The following is an 18782-nucleotide window of genomic DNA, read 5'->3' on the forward strand; positions in this document are numbered from 1 at the left end:
TATAAGTGAAAAACTCATGGAAGAATTTTATTACAGATACGATGGAAAAACTCATTTGTTTCTGCTTGTTTTTTCCAGATAATGTTTCTTTGAAAATATACCTCTTTAGAATTGACAGAAAAGTGCAAAAGACTTAAATCTATAAGATGAGTTTTGACTGGCCTTAAATATCCAAACACAAAATTTGTGAGTGCCTTTTTCCCCCTATGGTGTATTTCTGATTAAGAACAAATCTGAAGAATTTCTTATGAATTAGCCAGTTTTAAAAAGAGAGAGAAAGCACAGTTAGAAGAAGCTTTAGTCTTTATATAATGTATATATTTATAGTGTCACAAACTCTCAATATGTGAAGGTAAGTTCACATTTTGATATTTGCAAGCTCTCATGTAAGATTTTTAAAATCTATAAAGAAAAAGCCAATGTTTTTAAAATGGAATTGTATACAACAAAACCAATTTATATGTAAAAAATTCATTAAGTGTATACAAATACTCCCTTGTAATACTAATACACAAGTACATTTGTAATACATTAATTACTAATGATGGAATACACTTTTGAAATATCTGGAGAAATATGATTTTTTAAATTATATGCTTATAGTACATACTGATAACCACCAAATATCAATATTTACTTGTTAAAAATTTTATTGGCAAAAAACTGCTTACTAAAGAAAAATCATTATTTAATGAGCTCAGTCTCAATGTGAAAAGAGTAAACTCTGATTTTATTAATTTTAAATAACATTCATGCTACATAGCTGTTTAAAGCATCACTTTTTCTCTAAGATTTATATATAAAATTTCCAGAGTTTAACTGTTCTTTATGCTATTTTGAGGAATTTAACTTCATATGTTAGCTTCATCTAAGATGTTAAAAAATATGGAGTTATTAATAGATGCTCTAGATTTTTTAAAAATTCCTGAATTACACTACATATACAGAGTTCTGCAATCATTTTACATTTCACTTTAGGGTTTAAATATGTTTTGTATTTAAATTACTTTGAAATATGTAGAAGCAAGTATTTGAAGCCTGTTCTCTTTTTAAAAAATAACAAATATTCTGGATTCTATAAATGATATGTCCTTTTTCCTGATACAGTGTTATTCATGTGAGTTTTAAGTCCAGAATCCTAACATTCTAAATCCAAATGTGATTAAGATACAGATTAAATGTTATAGACAGTAAGTATTATAATAGTTTAAGAGCATTAACTGTTTATTAATTAATTATTAAATTTTATTACAAGAGGTAGAATTTGAGTTGGCATTAAATCAAGCTGAATTTTGGTTACCCAGTAAGAATAAAGATCATTCCTTGATATGGGTCAGGGAAAAAAAAAATGGAACAGCCTTAAGAACCCATATAGAGGTGGAAATGAGGATAGGATGTTTGGGGGCCATAATTTTTTTTCCACTGAGGTGTAATCTTTTTTAATAGAAATAGTGTGAGAATAAATGGACTTAATGTGGCAGCCCAATCATGTCTACCTCCATACCCATTCCCAGTAAGATTAAACTCCTTCCCATCCTCTGTTAATTTCCTTGTCATAGTCTACCTGATTAAAATCCTCTCCCAGTGTTACTAATTTATCTCAACATAATCTCCATCGAAATACCCTGTTTACAGTTAACCATCTTTGGAGTCTTTTCCTTCCATTTCACCCTACAGTAATTTCACCTTTTATATTTCTCTAGGACTCACTGAATACATAGCTAAAGTGATAGCCAAAATTATAGTCCTTACTAAATACCATGTAATTTAGTAGCTAATTTTATTAACGTCTGATCTGTTAAATCCTATAGCAGTCCTCAGTAAGAAAGATTCTATTATTATCCCCATTTACAAAGAAGGCAACTCAAGCCCAGGCTCAAATCTTGGTCTACTAATTCTAGAGTGTTTTAAGTACACTGCCCTCATTTTATTTTACCTATATGGTTAGAGATCTCTTTATGCAAATGTTACTATGTGTCCTTTGGAGCAAAAACACCACATTTTATATTTACTTATTTTCTCATTTTATGGAATACAGTATCTCTTTTAAGTACTGAGTAGATAGTTGCTGGCTTGATTTATTAATTGATTGATTCAAAAGTGTTTGACTTAATTGCCAAGGGCTTTGGCCTCTAAGCAATTTTAAATTTTCAAATGTTTGTGGGCAGTAGACTGATGAAAGTGGTGATTTTCGAAGATTTAGCTAGAAGTGAGAGATTGGAGTGTGAAGATTAGAGCATCTGTAATCCAAGCATGATATAATAAACATTCAGACACAATCAGTTGTGTCAAGGTAACAGAAAAATGGCAAATGTAGAATAGGAAGTGTTCAATGGCTCTATGATTGATGCAGACATAAATGCTAAAGTTGAAACTTGGTCATTAGAAGAATGGTTGCATTATTGACAGGAGCATAGAAGTCTAGCAAGTCTGGCAAAGATAAATTATTTTGTGTGGAGAATACTGACATTTGTTTAAAAAAATTTTGGTTTTAGAGTGTTAGGACATTCAAGTGGGATATTCAAGTAGATATATCCAATTAGTAATTATCCATAAAATGTGACACTATAGACCTGAGAAGGAGTCTTTCATACCAAAGAGCCATTGAATTTAAGAGTATGAATCATCCAAAGGAGAAAATGTGAAAAGAGAATAGAATGTCATGGACAAATAATGTAACTTTTCTATATTTCAATTATAGAGTCCTCACTAATTAAAGTACATGTTACCATTTTTAATGACCTCTTTATTTTAATAAACCCATGAATACCTAGATTTTGTTTTAGATTCATGTATTCCCAATTGAATGTAAATGTTCTATATATTCGTATAAATACTGGAATATATATATTTATACTATGAGTTTGAACTTTGAAATAACTAAATTTTTACTACACATTCTACCTGTTATAAAGTTTTGATCTCCTTTAGCGTAAGAACACACAACAAATAAGAAATGCTGTTGTTCTTCCTTCAAAATATATCCAGGGTCAGATCACTTGTTATCACCTACCATCAACCTGCTTTAAACCACCAGCATCTTCTGTCTGGATTACTGCAGTAACCACCATCTCATCTCTTTGCTTTTATCCTTGCTCCATTATAGTCTATTCTCAGCATAGCTCACATTACTCTTCTGCTCAAAACTTACCTATTAAGGCTTCCCATGTGACTCAGAGTAAAATCTAAGGCCTCACCAATACACTGACCTTTCTGTTCCCTGAACACATTTCTACCTTAAGGCCTTCGCGCCGGCCATGATTTCCCCCTGCCTGGTGTGTGCTTCCCTCAAAATCAGTATCGCTAATACTGTTCTCTGTATACAATTAATTTTATATTATTTATATATACATATATGTATTATGTACTTGTTGTTTTTTTGTCTTTCTCTGGCTCTCTCCCCCAACACACCCATATGTGCACAAACACTAGACTGTAAACCCCATGAGGCCAGAGATATTTGCTCTGTTCACTCTTATGTCAAGTGCCTAGAAATGTACCTATCACATATTGGACATTCAGTAAATACCAGTTGAATAAATAAATATAACAACAATAGCCAACACTTAATTAAGGCTTACTTCAGGTAAGCTTTTCTAAACGCTTACTTCATGTAAGCTTTTCTAAAGCTTTAAATTATTACAACCTCCTTGCTTTCCTGATACGGAAACTGAACCACAGGTCGGTTAAGTAACACGCCCCATCTCACACTGCTAGCAGCCTGGTTTCTAGCCAGAGTCCCCAGCCATCAGTGTGGTACTTCTGTTGAAGATGATTGCTGTGTTCGGTGCTATACAGTTTGTATGGAAGAGCCAGAAGTTGTATATTAGCCTCTACATGCAATATACTTCTCATATACCTGGATTCACATTGTTAGTATACTGATTAAATACACAGATGAATGGGCCTCCCTGGTGGCGCAGTGGTTGAGAGTCCGCCTGCCGATGCAGGGGATACGGGTTCGTGCCCCGGTCTGGGAGGATCCCATATGCCGCGGAGTGGCTGGGCCCGTGAGCCATGGCCGCTGGGCCTGCGCATCCGGAGCCTGTGCTCCGCAATGGGAGAGGCCACAACAGTGAGAGGCCCGCATACCGCAAAAAAAAAAAAAAAAAAAAAAAAATACACAGATGAATGCCGTTAATTTGAAGCCTTCAAATATTAAGCTTAAAGAAATAGAGAATCACACCAAGAATTTGACGTCTCATTTGCCAGATTAGCAGGCTCAACCAGTAGCATCCATCATTAGTTAAAGCCAATCTCAAGGCCTGCGGAGCCGTGGTACTGTCAACAGTGTTATATGGATCTAATATCTGAATCCTTGTCAGCATCATTTTCATTTTTTAGACAGGTTTCATTTATCGTACCATTGTGCTATATTTCACATCAAATGTCAAGATAAAGTCTCTGATGTCAAAGATATAGAGGCAGTGATTTTCCAGGCTTGCTCATCAGAATGCAGTGATCCTGGACATTTGGAGAAAATGGATGACACTGGACTTTTAAAGCAGTTGGCATTAGGTGAACTTTAGAGAGAGTATCATTCTTAAGACAATAGAAGAGAAGTTTCAAGGACTAAAGCTATCTGAAGAACTGGACTAGAAAAACTGTCATAGCAGGTAGTCCAGAATGATATAATGGGACCCAGACTGAGCAGTGTTTTACTCATGTTTCAATCAGTGAGGCGGTGACAGGAAAAAATACCAAGTACAGTGATCAAAGGATGATCTAATAGATATGCTAAAAGATTCATAATTAAGGAAAAAGTGCCTAGCCACCCAGGGTACTTTCATCCATGTGAAGATGCTTCCATATATAGGATTATCAAAGATTATCATGTGAGCACTGAGAGTGAAGATGTGAATGTCCATTTTCACAGATAAGCCAAAAAAGAGGAAAAATATAAGAGACTATGCTTCAAAAGACAGTGGTCCTTTTCTTGTTTATTTTTTGTTTAAATGCATTTTATAGATTTTTCTTGATAATACCATCTTTTTATCACCTAGTAACCCCATAAGTAACAAAAAATGATCTGTACCAGGGAAATGAATTAAAGAGAGGTTAAATGGCTTTCCTGGGGGAAAACATTTAATTTATTTGCAAAGCTAGAATAGGGCAAAAGAAACTCTGTTCCTAATGCATTTCTTACACCAATCACAGATGCAAAATATTCAGTGATATGAAATGAGTGATTTTATTTTTAACACAGAATCATGTAAATTTTAAGCTATATTAGTTGTTTTGTTGTTGTTCTTGCATTTTAGATTACATCTACAATAATGACATGAGAATAGTAATGTTCCTTGATGGTTGATTTTTTCCCCAAGGATAAAAAGGAAAAAAGCCCACATATTTTTATTAAATTATACTTTTCATATATATCTGATATGACAGAGTTACCAAAACTTTTGCATTGTCGATTTACATATTCAGTTCACCTCACATCAAAAGCTGTTCTGTTGGATTTTAAAATGAAGAATATAACATAACTTTTCATTTTGAACTTACTACTTTAGTTACCAAAAAACTTCTATGAGAGTAATTATACTGTGCATTTCAAGTTTTCTTTCATTAGTGAATAAAAGAAAATCTATAATCAGGCTAGAAATATGTCCTCAGGAAAATATTAATTACTAAAATTGCTTAGAAGCTGAGTCACAGGCCCTTTTAAGTTTTTGCCGTACACTCGGAAGAAACGTAGTCTTACTGCGTTGTCACATTTTTTACCTCTCAGCATTTTGAAAGCACAGTGAATATGAGAAGCTCTCTCATCAGTCATATTATCAGTTTTGTTCAAAAAGTAAAAGGTGCTTCTCCAAACATAGTTAATCCCCAGTAGCTGTCTTACTAGTGTCTGGGGCTTAGGGTTGTTTTGTAGTATCTGCAGTCTTCCAGCCCTGCACTTTGTGTTCTCATTGGCTGACCTTCTAGGGAGGGCCAATTGTAATGAACTATTTCAGCATATTCTGCTGAGGATTTCCTTAGTATTGCCTGGAGCTTTTTGGTTTTGGTGTTCTGTTTTGTTACTTTTTCTCCCCCTCCCCTCCCCCCTTTACAGTATGTGAACTACCAGTCTATTGGCACTGTAATTCAGGTAAAGCTCATACGGACGGCCATTTCTTCACGGTACTATCAGGGCTGACAACTTTTTGTAGAGAAGGGTTTGAGTAAGACCAATCATACCCTTCCTAGCCTGGGGAAATCAAACACAGTGGCATTCTTTGCCACCTGGATATAGATAATACCTATTTATATCTCTTAGGTAAATCCAGGAGGACTTTGCCTAGCTATTGTATGATCTATATCACATCTGCCGTTTGGGGTAGCAGCCTAGCAAGAACTAGTGCTACCTCAGAGAAGTTTATGTCGTTTGATGAATAAAAAGAGGAACCCTGAGGAAAGGGCTAGGAATATGTAACTGTGAAGAAATGGAGAAATCTTTTATTAGGATGTCAGAGTGCTAAGTACCTCGGGATTTCCACTCATTTTGTGCACCAGCAGGTGACCCGGATACTCCCATTTGCCAGCAGAAGCCCCCCTGCCTGCCCGTCTGCCTACCTGCCTGCTCTCACACTTTGTTTTTACTATAAGACTCAAGCAATTGGTTCCATCTTAAGCAAGATTGTAGTATCATACAGTGGGAAGATCATAGAATGCCTTTAAGTACTTCTATTAAATTTAACACTAAATAAGATAGTATATCTTAATAGTTCAAAAGAATCTCTTCCTGGATGTTAGTATTCTCCAAAAGAAACAGAAGGAAATAATAAAGATGATTTCATTTTAGTTCTGGGTACCTGGGCATACCAAGGAGACTCAGGCCTAGGGTGTCATTACTGCATTCCTACTAACTAATATATCTTAAAATAGCATCTTCTTTATTTAGAGTTACATGGTTAAAAAAAAGAAAAAAAGGATTGATTCTATCATATATAGAAAATGGATCCCTCATTGTCTATAGGCTTTGATCAGGAAAGCAGTGGCTCTTCTACTGGCAAATCTTAAATAGCCAAGATTAACTTTTTTTCTTTCTTTTTAAAAGACTTTATTTTTTTAAGATCAGTTTTAGGTTTACAACAAACTTGAGAGGAAGGTACTGAGATTGCTCATATATCCCCTGACCTCACACATTTATAGTCTCTCCCATTATCAATATCACTCACCAAAATGGTTTTGTTTGTTTGTTTGGTTTTTCTTTTTTTACCAAGGACAAACCTACACTGACACATCATAATCACCCAAAGTGTATACTTTACCTTAGAGTTCACTCTTGGTGGTGTACATTCTATGGGTGGAAACTTAGATTACTGATTTCAGATCTTTCTTCTTTTCTAATATATGCATTCAATGCTATGAATATCCCCCAAGCACTGTTTTCATTACATTCCAAAATTTTGATAAGTTGTTTTTCATTTTCATTTAGTCGAAATATTTTAAAATGTCTCTTGAGATTTCTTCTTTAACTCATTTGTTATTTAGAAATGTTTTTTTGTGTGTGTGGGAGGGATGAGAATTAATTACTTAACCTTAAAGACATAAGTTTATTTAAGAGCAATGAGGCAACTCTTGACTTCTTGGAAGTGTTGCCAAAGAAAATATAAGATTTTCATCCTACATTTTGATTTTATGTTGATAATAAATCATCATGCTATCTTCTTTTTGCTATTGCAGTACTTCTGTTGCAAAGAAAGAGTCATATGCTAGATGAGTGAGAGATTATCACTTAAATATTTTCTTAAATTTCAAGTATCTGCTCTTCTTGTACTGGGAGATAGTAAATAAGGGACTGAAAAAAGCTGAAAGGATTCACACAGGTAATTTTTCATGACGTATGCAAGAAAGGGGAAAGAAAATGAGCAAATAAAATTTCATAACTAATTTGAGTCAAACTGCATGAAAAGACTGGACAGAAAGAATTCATGTAGATGGTAAATTATAATCACAACAGCATTTCCTTTAGCTGTTGACAGGCTCTTGGTTCATTCTGCAATCATGTACTTTAAAAATGAAAGAAGGGACCAAAAGTACTTTTGTGGATTTGACCTTGAACTGTCATTTGGGTAACAGCAGGCACTATCAAACCTTAGTTTTCATTTGCCATTTTCTTGGTGTCATAAATGCTTCTTTTTAAATAAGTTACATTTTTTTCAGTGATCAGAATTCAGAATCACATCTCTCTGGGATTGGTGTGAGCACTTTTTTTTTCTTGTAAGGAACTTATGCCAAAGCATACCTACTTTGTTACAGTTATTAGAATTAAATGAGATATTGCATGTAGAGCTTGTGTTAAACACATGAGTGCTTGATAAATGGTAGTTGTTATTAGTACTTGGTATGGTTGTATTTGTTATTATCTATGCTGTTACAGTTATTAGAATAATAAAACCTTCATTTCTTAGTTCTGAAGATCTTAGTTTCTAATCAGATGAAGTATTGTCAAGCACATGGCTTATAGTATTTGTATTTGTCTTGCTACACTACTGTCATTCATTGGTAAATATTTAATAGAATAAGAAGAAAACACACCTAATAGGATTCCTCAGAAGCTATAATGTGAATAAACCAGAAATGACTATTTTTTAGTCAGTTTGCTTGAAGCTGTGATTTAAAAATATATCCAAACACACCTTTGGATGAGGCAGCTGCACTACAAATGACTGAGAAATTAGAGATGGAAACAAAGACAGTTTAGATCGGAGTATCAAGAGCAGCCTTTGCACGGAAATACCAGGACAGAATTGATGACAATATACACAAGACTGTATATGCTTCCACAAGATCGTAGGAATCATCTAATCCAGTTCCTAGTTTTCTAGATGAGGGGATATTGAATATCTGAGAGATTTGGTGACATGCCCAGGGTTGAGGACAAGATGGAATAACTTTCTGACTCTTAGTTAAATACTCTTTCCATTAAAGCAGAAATACTGTGGGAATCAGCAAAATATCCTGGGTGGAGATTTTTGTCAAATTTCTATAACTGACTGGTATCAACTAATAGAGTTCTTACTAGGTATAGGACACTGTACATTTCTCAATGGGGTTAAACGATTATAGTAATTATACTTTGAAAAAAATCCGTTGAAATTCTCTAATAAAATGAATGCATTGATAAAGCTATCTCCTTATTTTTAAAACTTTGATAATGTGGAAAAGAGTCATATAACTTTGGATAGGTCATTTTCTACTTACTTTGAAGGATGGAGAGTCATTAAACTTAGTTGCTCTAATTTGTACCTTATGCTTATATTAAGTACATTTTACAGTAACTCTGGAAGAATCATTACATTGTGCATATGTGTTTGTGGTAAAACCTTTTAACAAATTATATTGTTTACTTCTGATGTTAGGTTGCTTTCTACAGTTTACAGTTACATCAGCCACCAATATTTTCATCTGTTATTTCTAGTTAACTAATAATTATTTTATTCAAAAATAACTAATAATTATTTTATTCAAAAACTATAAATAAGGGCTTAATTCATAGATTCATCCATTGTTTACCTTCAAGGCATAAAACTATACAATACAAAGAAAAAAAACTACCCAACATCTGCTTTTGCCCGGATTGTAATTTTCGCTTCTTTGTCTTGTTTTATAGAGCTACATCCATGGGAGCAGCCAGGCTCAATTCGTGGCAGAGTCACACATAATTCTGCTACTAAGTATCCTTTAAAACACAGATGGACTGAAAAGGACAAAGCAAAGCTGCATGCTATCAAATTGATTTTTTTCTAATATCAAGACTTTCAAGACATTAAATTTTAAACTTTACCATTTGACTAATTTTCTAATTCCTATGCTGATTTTTTCTTGCATTGTAATTTTTAAAATTCTGAATCATTAATAGACTGTAATTTTCTCTCCTTTTTTTTTGAACTGACTACTGAATTTTGAAGAATAGCTTTTGCTCTGCATTGATTATCTCTGGCTAGAGTTTTTTATGACGTTTGTATGGTTTTCCCCTTTAGGATCTTAATGGGGAGAAAAAAGTGTCCTATGATATAAAAAGCAGGATAAAAAAATTATCTTAGTACTGGTTCCCTTAACTATTATAGTAAGTGAGAAGAGGGAGATTTAGGATAATTCGACATCTTTTTGGAACATGGCAGACTAAATGTTATGAATCAGATAACACAGTACAATTTATGGTTTAGAGGTAGAAGGGTAAAGAAGATAGCAGGATAGGAAGGAGGTAAGGTTCATGTATCTAAAAGCAAACTAAATATTACTAAAATGAAGTAAGGTTACTTTTGGGGCAAAAAACTGTACTTTGGGGGAACACTGACATTTGTGTGAGTTCCGTGGAAATATCTGTATGTTAAATTTAGTGTTGAAAGTATTGAATCATTATCGGGATTTAGAGTGTGCCTTATAGTGTCATTTATAAAAGTTGATTACTCTCCTGGTTACTGAGATTCACCTTCAAATGAAGCAGTCTAGACCAAATTTTCCAGTATTTGATGTAACCATAACTATTTAAACCTTTAAGGATTCTTAGAACTCACCTAGGCCAAAACTTTATTTTATAGCTAGGAAAACTAAAACCCACAAGATTTAATGGACTTGCCTTAGGTTGGAGGAAGAACTAGGATTCAAATTGTTTTGTTTTGTTTTTAACAGCCTACTGGTTGTACAGGTTTTATATATTATATTATTGTATTATTATTTATAGGATTTCATGAATAAGTGTCAGTCATGACATCTTGAAGTTTTAAATTTTATTCTGGATGGAAAAGACTATCTTTTAATAGCATTAAAACTTTGTATTTTATTACTTTGTTGTGCTATAACAGTGCACTCTTTAATCCACCTGGCAAATATGTATATGCCACCTTTAGTTCTCTTTTACTTGCATAATATGTTCTGGACAGTGCATCAGGTGCCAGGATATACTGAGACTTGTATTAACTATAGTGGAGGAAAGGAGTGGGAGGTTCTTAAAAGCACTCCCAATTCTCAAGAAACTCACAAACTTCCTCATTTGTAAAACCAGGGTTAGTAAACTAACCACATGGCACTTCTCTGTGGAATATGAGATAGCTAGCACAAAGAAAACATCTAGTACTCACTAAAGGCTTCGGGTTTTCCTGTTGTATTTTCCCATCTTTCTCACTCAAAACTTTGCTGGTCATAGATACCATGCATAAACAGTTACTGGTTGATTCTTTTAACATTTGGCAAAGGTGCAGATGACCAGAAACAAAACAAACAAAACAAAAACATAGTCCTATGGTATTTATCAGAATTCTAAAGGTTACACTGGGAACATAATGGATTAATTTTTCTGGAGTGTGATTCACTGAGCCCATTAATCATGTGTACTTAACAAGATAGTAAAATGGTACCTTTGGAAGATTTGACCTTGGAAATGAAGCTTTAAATGAGATTATAAGACTCCATTTTCTATTAGAGGGGAACTAAACACTATCTTTTTGAAACTCACCAAACAACATCGACCATCTTCTTCCTCTGTATCAGTTCTCAACATTTTTATTCCTTTCATCCTTGGCTACTCATACTTGAGTGCATTTCATGGAACTGTGCATATCTGTAACCCATTCCTTGCATTTACTTAATTACCTATGTGCTTTGTGGCTTCACCATTAAGAAGGTACTATGATGAGTATTTTTTGCTCTAGTCTGTCTCAGATTGTTTACTTAAATGTAGGTATTTCCAATTCCATTCTCAAATTTTGTGATCTTGATAAGTTAACTACTTGGTTTCTCTTTTCCAGCTTTCATATGATAAGAGATTAATACTTTCTGCACATTTAGAGGGAATTTAGGTGAGAAAATAAAATATTTGCAAATACATTTCTAGGAACATCTCATCCATATTAAAAAAAATTAAGGGTAATGCCATATTTGCTCTTAATTTATCTTTTAATTATATAAGTTAATTTATGAAGTAAAACATATTTGTGTTAAAACACAGTACAGTAATCCCCCCCAAGTCCATAGGAAATACGTTCCAAGACCACCCCCAGTGGATACCTGAAACTGGATAGTATCAAACCCTACATATACTATAGTTTTTCCTATACATACATACCTATGATAAAGGTTAATTTATAGATCAGGCACAGTAAGAGAATATCCAAACTGCCAGCATCACTACTCTTGTGCTTTGAGGCCATTATTAAGTAAAAAGGGTCACTTGAACACAAGCACTGTGATCCCACGACAGTTTATCTGGTAACAAGATGGCTACTAAGTGACTAGTGAATGGGTAGTGAATACAGCGTGGATACTCTGGACAAAGGGATGATTGACATCTGGGTGGGACAGGGCAGGAAGGTGTGAGGTTGCATCATGCTACTCAGAATGACATTTAAATCTCAATTTAAAACTTACGAATTATTTTGGCATTTTCCATATTATGTTTTTGGACTGTGGGTAACTGAAACCACAGAAGAGAACCTGCAGAAAAGGGGGAATATGTATTGGAGGTAACTTTTTGGTACTTATTTGTATGGACTTTTTTTTTCTTTTCTATCTGATTTCAATCCATGATGTGGCATTTTAGCAGTATACTTTATTCCAAACAGTTAGCCTATAAATACATCAGGAGTACCTAGCAAAAGGAATGAAAAGGTGTGTTGAGACCATCATTCCATTGTATAGCAGGAATTCCCCAAGGTTTCATTTCCTGGCTCATTGACATCAAGCTGAGATTTAGGATGCAAAGAAATTTCACAAACATGAAGTCTTCCATGTAGATTTTTTTTTTAACATCCTTATTGGATGGAGTATACTTGCTTTAACAGTAATACATAGAATTAAAAGCCCCTATTTTCTTTCTGCTACTAGTAACTATTTGTTGCTTTATCGCTCCTGTTATTTTTATTTACAGATATCTATGAAAAGAGAAAATGTCTTTTAAAATGGCGGACGCATTAAAATTATCAGTAAAAGTTTAGTAGAAGCCAGTATCTAATATTTTTTATATATAATTTATGATTTTACTTTTCTTTGGCAGAGTCTACCGATATTTTTAAACTTATCATGTAATTTTTTTGTAATTTGCATGTATATTTTTTCTCTTTAAACAACAACAACAAAAAAGGTAAATTCCAGGTGGTTGCTTTTTGTTTAGAGAACATTTATGCCTTTAGGTGTTCTCTTCCTAATTTAGTAAGCGAGATCATTAGATGTAATTACTATATACAAAATTTTATTGAAAAAAACACCTAAGAAAGAACAGATGGGGTCATTTGATGTCATAGGTTATTGATTCACATTTAGTAAAAGAAAGATTTTTCTCCCTTTTAGTAGTGTTTTATTTCAGTACCTTATGGGGTGGGGGGGAGAACAGTCCTAAGTAGTCTTTGAGAGAAAACTATTTTAAAAAGGAATAAAAAATGTTATGACATTTTAATAAGGAATATACGAACTAAGACTAACTCATATAATCCTTTATATTTTTCCGAGTAAAATATTTTTTAATTTAGTTACATAATGAAAATATAAGGTATTTGCTGTTTGCAAGAAGGTAGACTGATAGAGAAATAATTTTAATCTGGTATGACAGATCCTATAATCAGTGCTTGGAAGGAGCAACTTGATGCCTGGAGAAGTTGAACAGACTTTTCAGCTGGGTTTTGATACAGCAGAAAAAGGGTTTCTCCCCAGGTGGAGAATGAGTGAGCGAGAATATTCCAGTGGAAGGTGCAGCAGGTACAAAAACATAAAATGAGAGAGTATTCTCAAACTGTGAAGGGCAGATTGATGAAAGGTTAATTGGCTGGATAATGAATATCTTCCCATACCTTGCTAAGAAATTTCAATCACCAAGATATGTTACATGTGCTAGGTGAAACAAGACACATGAGTTCCAGGATTGGCTTTATTGTCAAGTATACAAATTCTGACCTGTCCCTTAATTCTGCATATCCTCTAAGTTCTGTAATCTCAAGAATATGACATGAGATTAGTGCCAATTGGAAGTAAAAGTTCTGAGATAAAAGACAAAGGTTTTACTAGCAATAATAACAGTTGTAAAATATTTTAAAACATATGTATTCTTACATGGTTCATATTTGCTTTTCCTATGAGAAAAATATTTGTTTTCCATTTATTATAAAACAGTATGATTTTACTCTGATTTGTTTTCAATCTATGATAGAGAGCAAATATTTCTTTTATTTTAATGTGTTATATCCAAGGAGAAACATACTATAGAAGAAAATTAATGACAGATGCAAGTTGATAGTTTAGATTTAGATAGAAGACCAAGTCTTCTATAATGTGCTGACTTTTTTTCAACATTTGTTTGCATTTATCTTTAAATTGACAGTCCTGATTCTCTTCCTAGGAGCAACAGTAAGCACAACATCATGTGCAATTGAGATTGGATTATAATGTAATGCAAATGTATGTGTTACCAGTTCAGTAGGATGCTCATTGCCTCTGGGTTTTGTATATAATTTACACAAACAGCAGCTTCTGTTTTATGTAGGATCATAGCAATAGTTTGACTTTTTTCGTGGTAAGAAGGTGATTGACAGGATAAAGAGAGAAACTGGAGAGTACACAGTAGTTGAGTGTATATTGCTATGATATTAATCAATGCAAATGTGCAAAGTAATACATGAAGTAGAACAAGGGCGTGTGTGTGTGTGTGTGTGTGTGTGTGTAGGCATAGGCATTAACAATCTCAGGACAACAGAAAAAGTCTCAGGAACATTATAATTTATCTAGTGTATATTTACATCTCTTTTATTCTCTTTTAATGTTGAGACTCTTTAATAAGGCATAGTCAAATGGTTACACCCATCAGTTTAATGACAGAAAAGCATCTGTTATTCCAGAGTCAGACACAGAATCCCTTAGAGATCTGTAGGACCTTTCGTTAGTCATTCAGCCTTCCACCCAATGAAGGAAGACCTACACATTAACTCTGACAGATAATCTTCAAGCTTCTTCCTCTGTCTATAAATCAGTCCTTTATCTAAGAATGTTTATGTTACCAATGTGATTTTTTTCCCAAAATGATAAGTATTATGTAGGCTCTCTTTTAGCCAAAACTGTTTTCAGTGATACAGTAGAACTTAAGCTAAATAATTCTCAATACTCTAAGTCCTTAAGTTTAAAAGTATCTTTAAATAAAAGAGGAGGGTTGGCAAGTTTAAAGCCATTTTAGTTTAATTCTTGTATCTTAATTACAGCCATCAAGTTTAAAGTAGGTTCACAGCTCATTCCTTGTTAAAGCCTAGAAAACTCACTTTTGCAGGAAACATTCTGAGTACAAACTCACACTTGGTTCCTGACCCTGCTGCTTTCTAATAAAATATTTTATCTTGGAGTTGAACATAACACTTGTATCTAGTAATCCCTTTGCTTTAAAATTCCTACTTCAAGATCATAACACAAGGGTTTACTAAGTTTTTCATTTCTTTATTTTCACATAAGAGCAAAGCTAACTTCCTCTCAGACATAATAGTTTATAGTATCTTTGGCATGGTCTTTTAGATCCTCTATAGCAAGGGTTGGCATACTAGGACCAGCAAGGGCCAAATCCAGCCTGTCTACTATTTTTATAAATAAAGTTTTATGGGAACACAGCCACACCTTTTCATTTGTGTATTTTCTGTGATTACTTTGCACTACAATAGCAGAGTTGAGTAGTAACAATACACCATACAGCTTGCATAGCCCAAAATATTTACTTTCTGGCCCTTTAGATAAAAAGTTTGCAAACTACTGCTATGTAGAATATGAATAGTAGAAAACAAAAACCCACAACAACCTCATTACCCCAAGACAGTTGCTTTCAACTTTTTATTATCTTTCTTTCCCTGCATTTCTCTTATTATTTGTTTTTAAAGAGATGAGATTATATTTTTGTACATTTTCACTTGACATAAAATTTTATGCTTACACATTATGTTAAAATAGATTTAGCTCTTTTGTTCCTTTGCTTCTCCCTCATCGTTTTCATCTAACCCTCTCATCATCCTTACTTCATTCCTTCTATGTTCTTTTGGTTGGCAAATTTTAGTCACTAGCTTTGTGGCTTTGCACAAGTTATTTGGACCTCTTTGCTGGCTTCAGTTTCCTTATTTGTAAACTGAGGATAATAATGATATTCCAGTATCTACATCAAAGAGTAGTTCAAAGAGTAGTTGGTACTGGGTAAGACAGTGAACAAAACAAAGTTCCTACCCTTTGGGGGCTAACATTTGTAGTGACAGGACAGAAACAATAAGTAAATAAAAAAGATACAGAATCTAAAATTTCTTAAAAAAACAATGTTAATAGAGAAAAACATAGCAGGATAAAGAAGTACAGAGTTCAAGGGAGGCTTCTCTGATGTCATTGGAGCAAAAACCTGAAGGAAGTGAGGGAGTGAGTTACATGGACATTGTGGGGAAAGAGTATTCAAGCAGTGGGATAGCAATTGCAAAGATCCTGAGGCAGAGGGGTTCCTCTTGTTGGAAGAATACCAAGGACATGAGTCAGAGCAATCAAGGGCAGAGAAGTATAGGAAGTGGGTCAGGATATAAATCAGGTACAGCCTTGGTGTCATTTTGAGGTCTTTAGATTTTACTCACAGTGAGATGGAAAGCTATTAGAGTGCTCTGAGGAGAAGAATGGCATTACCTGACTGACTTTAATGATATATTAGAAAGGCCATACTACCTAAGGCAATCTACAGATTCAATGCAATTCCTTTCAAAATATTAATGGCATTTTTTCACAGAACTAAAACAAATAATCCTAAAATTTGCATGGAACTGCAAAAGACCCTGATTAGCCAACGCAACCTTGAGAAAGAATAACAAAGCTGGAGGTATCATGCTCCCTGATTTCAAACTATATTAAAAAGCTTTGGTAATATTATAAAAACAGTATGGTATGAGCACAAAAACGGACACATAGATCAATGGAACAGAGAGCCCAGAAATAAACCTGTGCACTTATGGTCAATTAATCTACAAAGGAGGCAAGAATATACAATGGGGAAAAGACTACCCCTTTAATAAACGGTGTTGGGAAAACTGGACAGCTACATGCAAAAAAATGAAACTGGACAACTTTCTCACACGATATACAAAAATAGATTCAAAAGGGATTAAAGACCTGAAACTATAAAACTCCTAGAAGAAAACACAGGCAGTATGCTCTGTGACATCGGTCTTAGTGATAACTGTTTGGATCTATCTCCTCAGGCAAGGGAAACAAAAGCAAACAAGTGGGACTACATCAAACTAAAAATCTTTTGCACACTGAAAAAAACCATCAACAAAATGAAAAGGTAGCCTACTGAATGGGAGAAGGAGAAGATATTTGCAAATCATATATCCAATAAGGGGTTAATATCATAATAAACAAAGAACTCATACAACTCAGTATCAAAAAGCAAACAACCTACTTAAAAAATGGGCAGAGGACTTGAAGAGGACTTCCTCTTTTCTAAGGAAGACATATGATGGCCAACAGACACATGAAAAGATGCTCTACATCGCTAATCATCAAGAAACCGCAAATAAAATCCACAATAAGATACCACCTCACACCCATCAGAATGGCTATCATCAAGAAGTTAAAAAATAACAAGTGTTGGCGAGGATGTGGAGAAAACAGAACCCTTGTGCACTGTTGGTGGGAATCTAATTTGGCACAGCCACTATGGAAGTTCCTCAAAAAAATTAAAAATAGAACCAGCATATGATTCAGCAATTTTACTTCTGGATATTTTATTTACCTGAAGAAAACAAAAACACTAATTCTGAAATATATATGCACCTCTGCGTTCACTGTAGCATTATTTACAATAAGCAAGATATGGAAGCAACCAAAGTGACCATCAATGGATGAGTGGATAAAGATATGTGTATATACACACTTACACACACACACCATATATATATGCGCATATATATATATACATATATATACACAAAGGCATATTACTCAACCATTAAATAAAAAGAAATCTTGCCATTTGCAACAACATGGATGGATCTGAAGAGTATCACACTAAGTGAAATAAGTCAGAGAAAGACAAAAACCTTATGATCTCATTTGTATGCAGAATCTAAAAAACAAATGAACAAAACAGAACAAATCAAAAACAGACTCATAGCTACGGAGAACAAGGTGGTTGCCAGAGGGCAGGTGGGTGATGGGTTGTGCAAAACAGGTGAAGGAGATTAGCAGGTGCAAGCTTACAGTTTTAAAATAGTCATGGGGATGTAATACACAACATAAGGAGTATGGTTGATAATACTGTAGTAACTTTGTATGGGAGAGATGGTTACTAGACTTACTGGTGGCAATCATTTCCTAGTGTATTTAAATGTGCAGACACTATGTTGTATACCTGAAACTAACATAATATTGTATATTTCAATTAAGAAAAGCTAGAGAATATTTCTAAGACTTAGGGGTAGGAATTAATTTCATAAGCAAGAAACAATAACCAAAGCTCATAAAAGAATAATAATTTTGACCATACTAAAATGAAAACCTGCATAACTAAACAATTTAGAAGACAAGTAGAAGAATCTAAACGCAACACTTTAATCAATTCATATCCAGAAAAAAAGTGAAGCATTTTCTAAGTTAATAAGGCAAGTATGCTTATGGAAAAATGGACAAATAACTAAGCACTATACAAAAGATTAAACAAAAAAGAATTAACATATCGAAAGATACTCAGACTCACTATTGATACAGATCCCCACTCAACAATTTGATAAAATCAATAGTTCAGCAATACCAACGTAACGTTTCTTCGGCAACGTAAGAAAAATGGAAACTCTTAACAGTACTTGTTT

At 33.9% G+C, this 18782-nt stretch overlaps 1 protein-coding gene across 6 annotated transcripts in view; it reads left to right on the forward strand.

The window, feature by feature from the left end:
• Positions 1-18782, forward strand: part of TUSC3 (tumor suppressor candidate 3) — a 183237-nt gene that overhangs the window by 145405 nt on the left and 19050 nt on the right. For 3 of the 6 annotated variants that reach the window (XM_082608600.1, XM_082608601.1, XM_082608602.1), the window contains one exon: positions 9599-9662. The exons of the other annotated variants lie outside the window; for them this stretch is intronic. In XM_082608600.1, the coding sequence (XP_082464726.1) occupies positions 9599-9662 (64 nt within the window). The remainder of the gene's footprint in view (positions 1-9598; positions 9663-18782) is intronic. 6 annotated transcript variants of the gene reach the window in all.

This window comes from Mesoplodon mirus (assembly GCF_964341445.2).
Source record: "Mesoplodon mirus genome assembly, chromosome: 20".
Lineage (NCBI taxonomy): Eukaryota > Metazoa > Chordata > Mammalia > Artiodactyla > Ziphiidae > Mesoplodon > Mesoplodon mirus.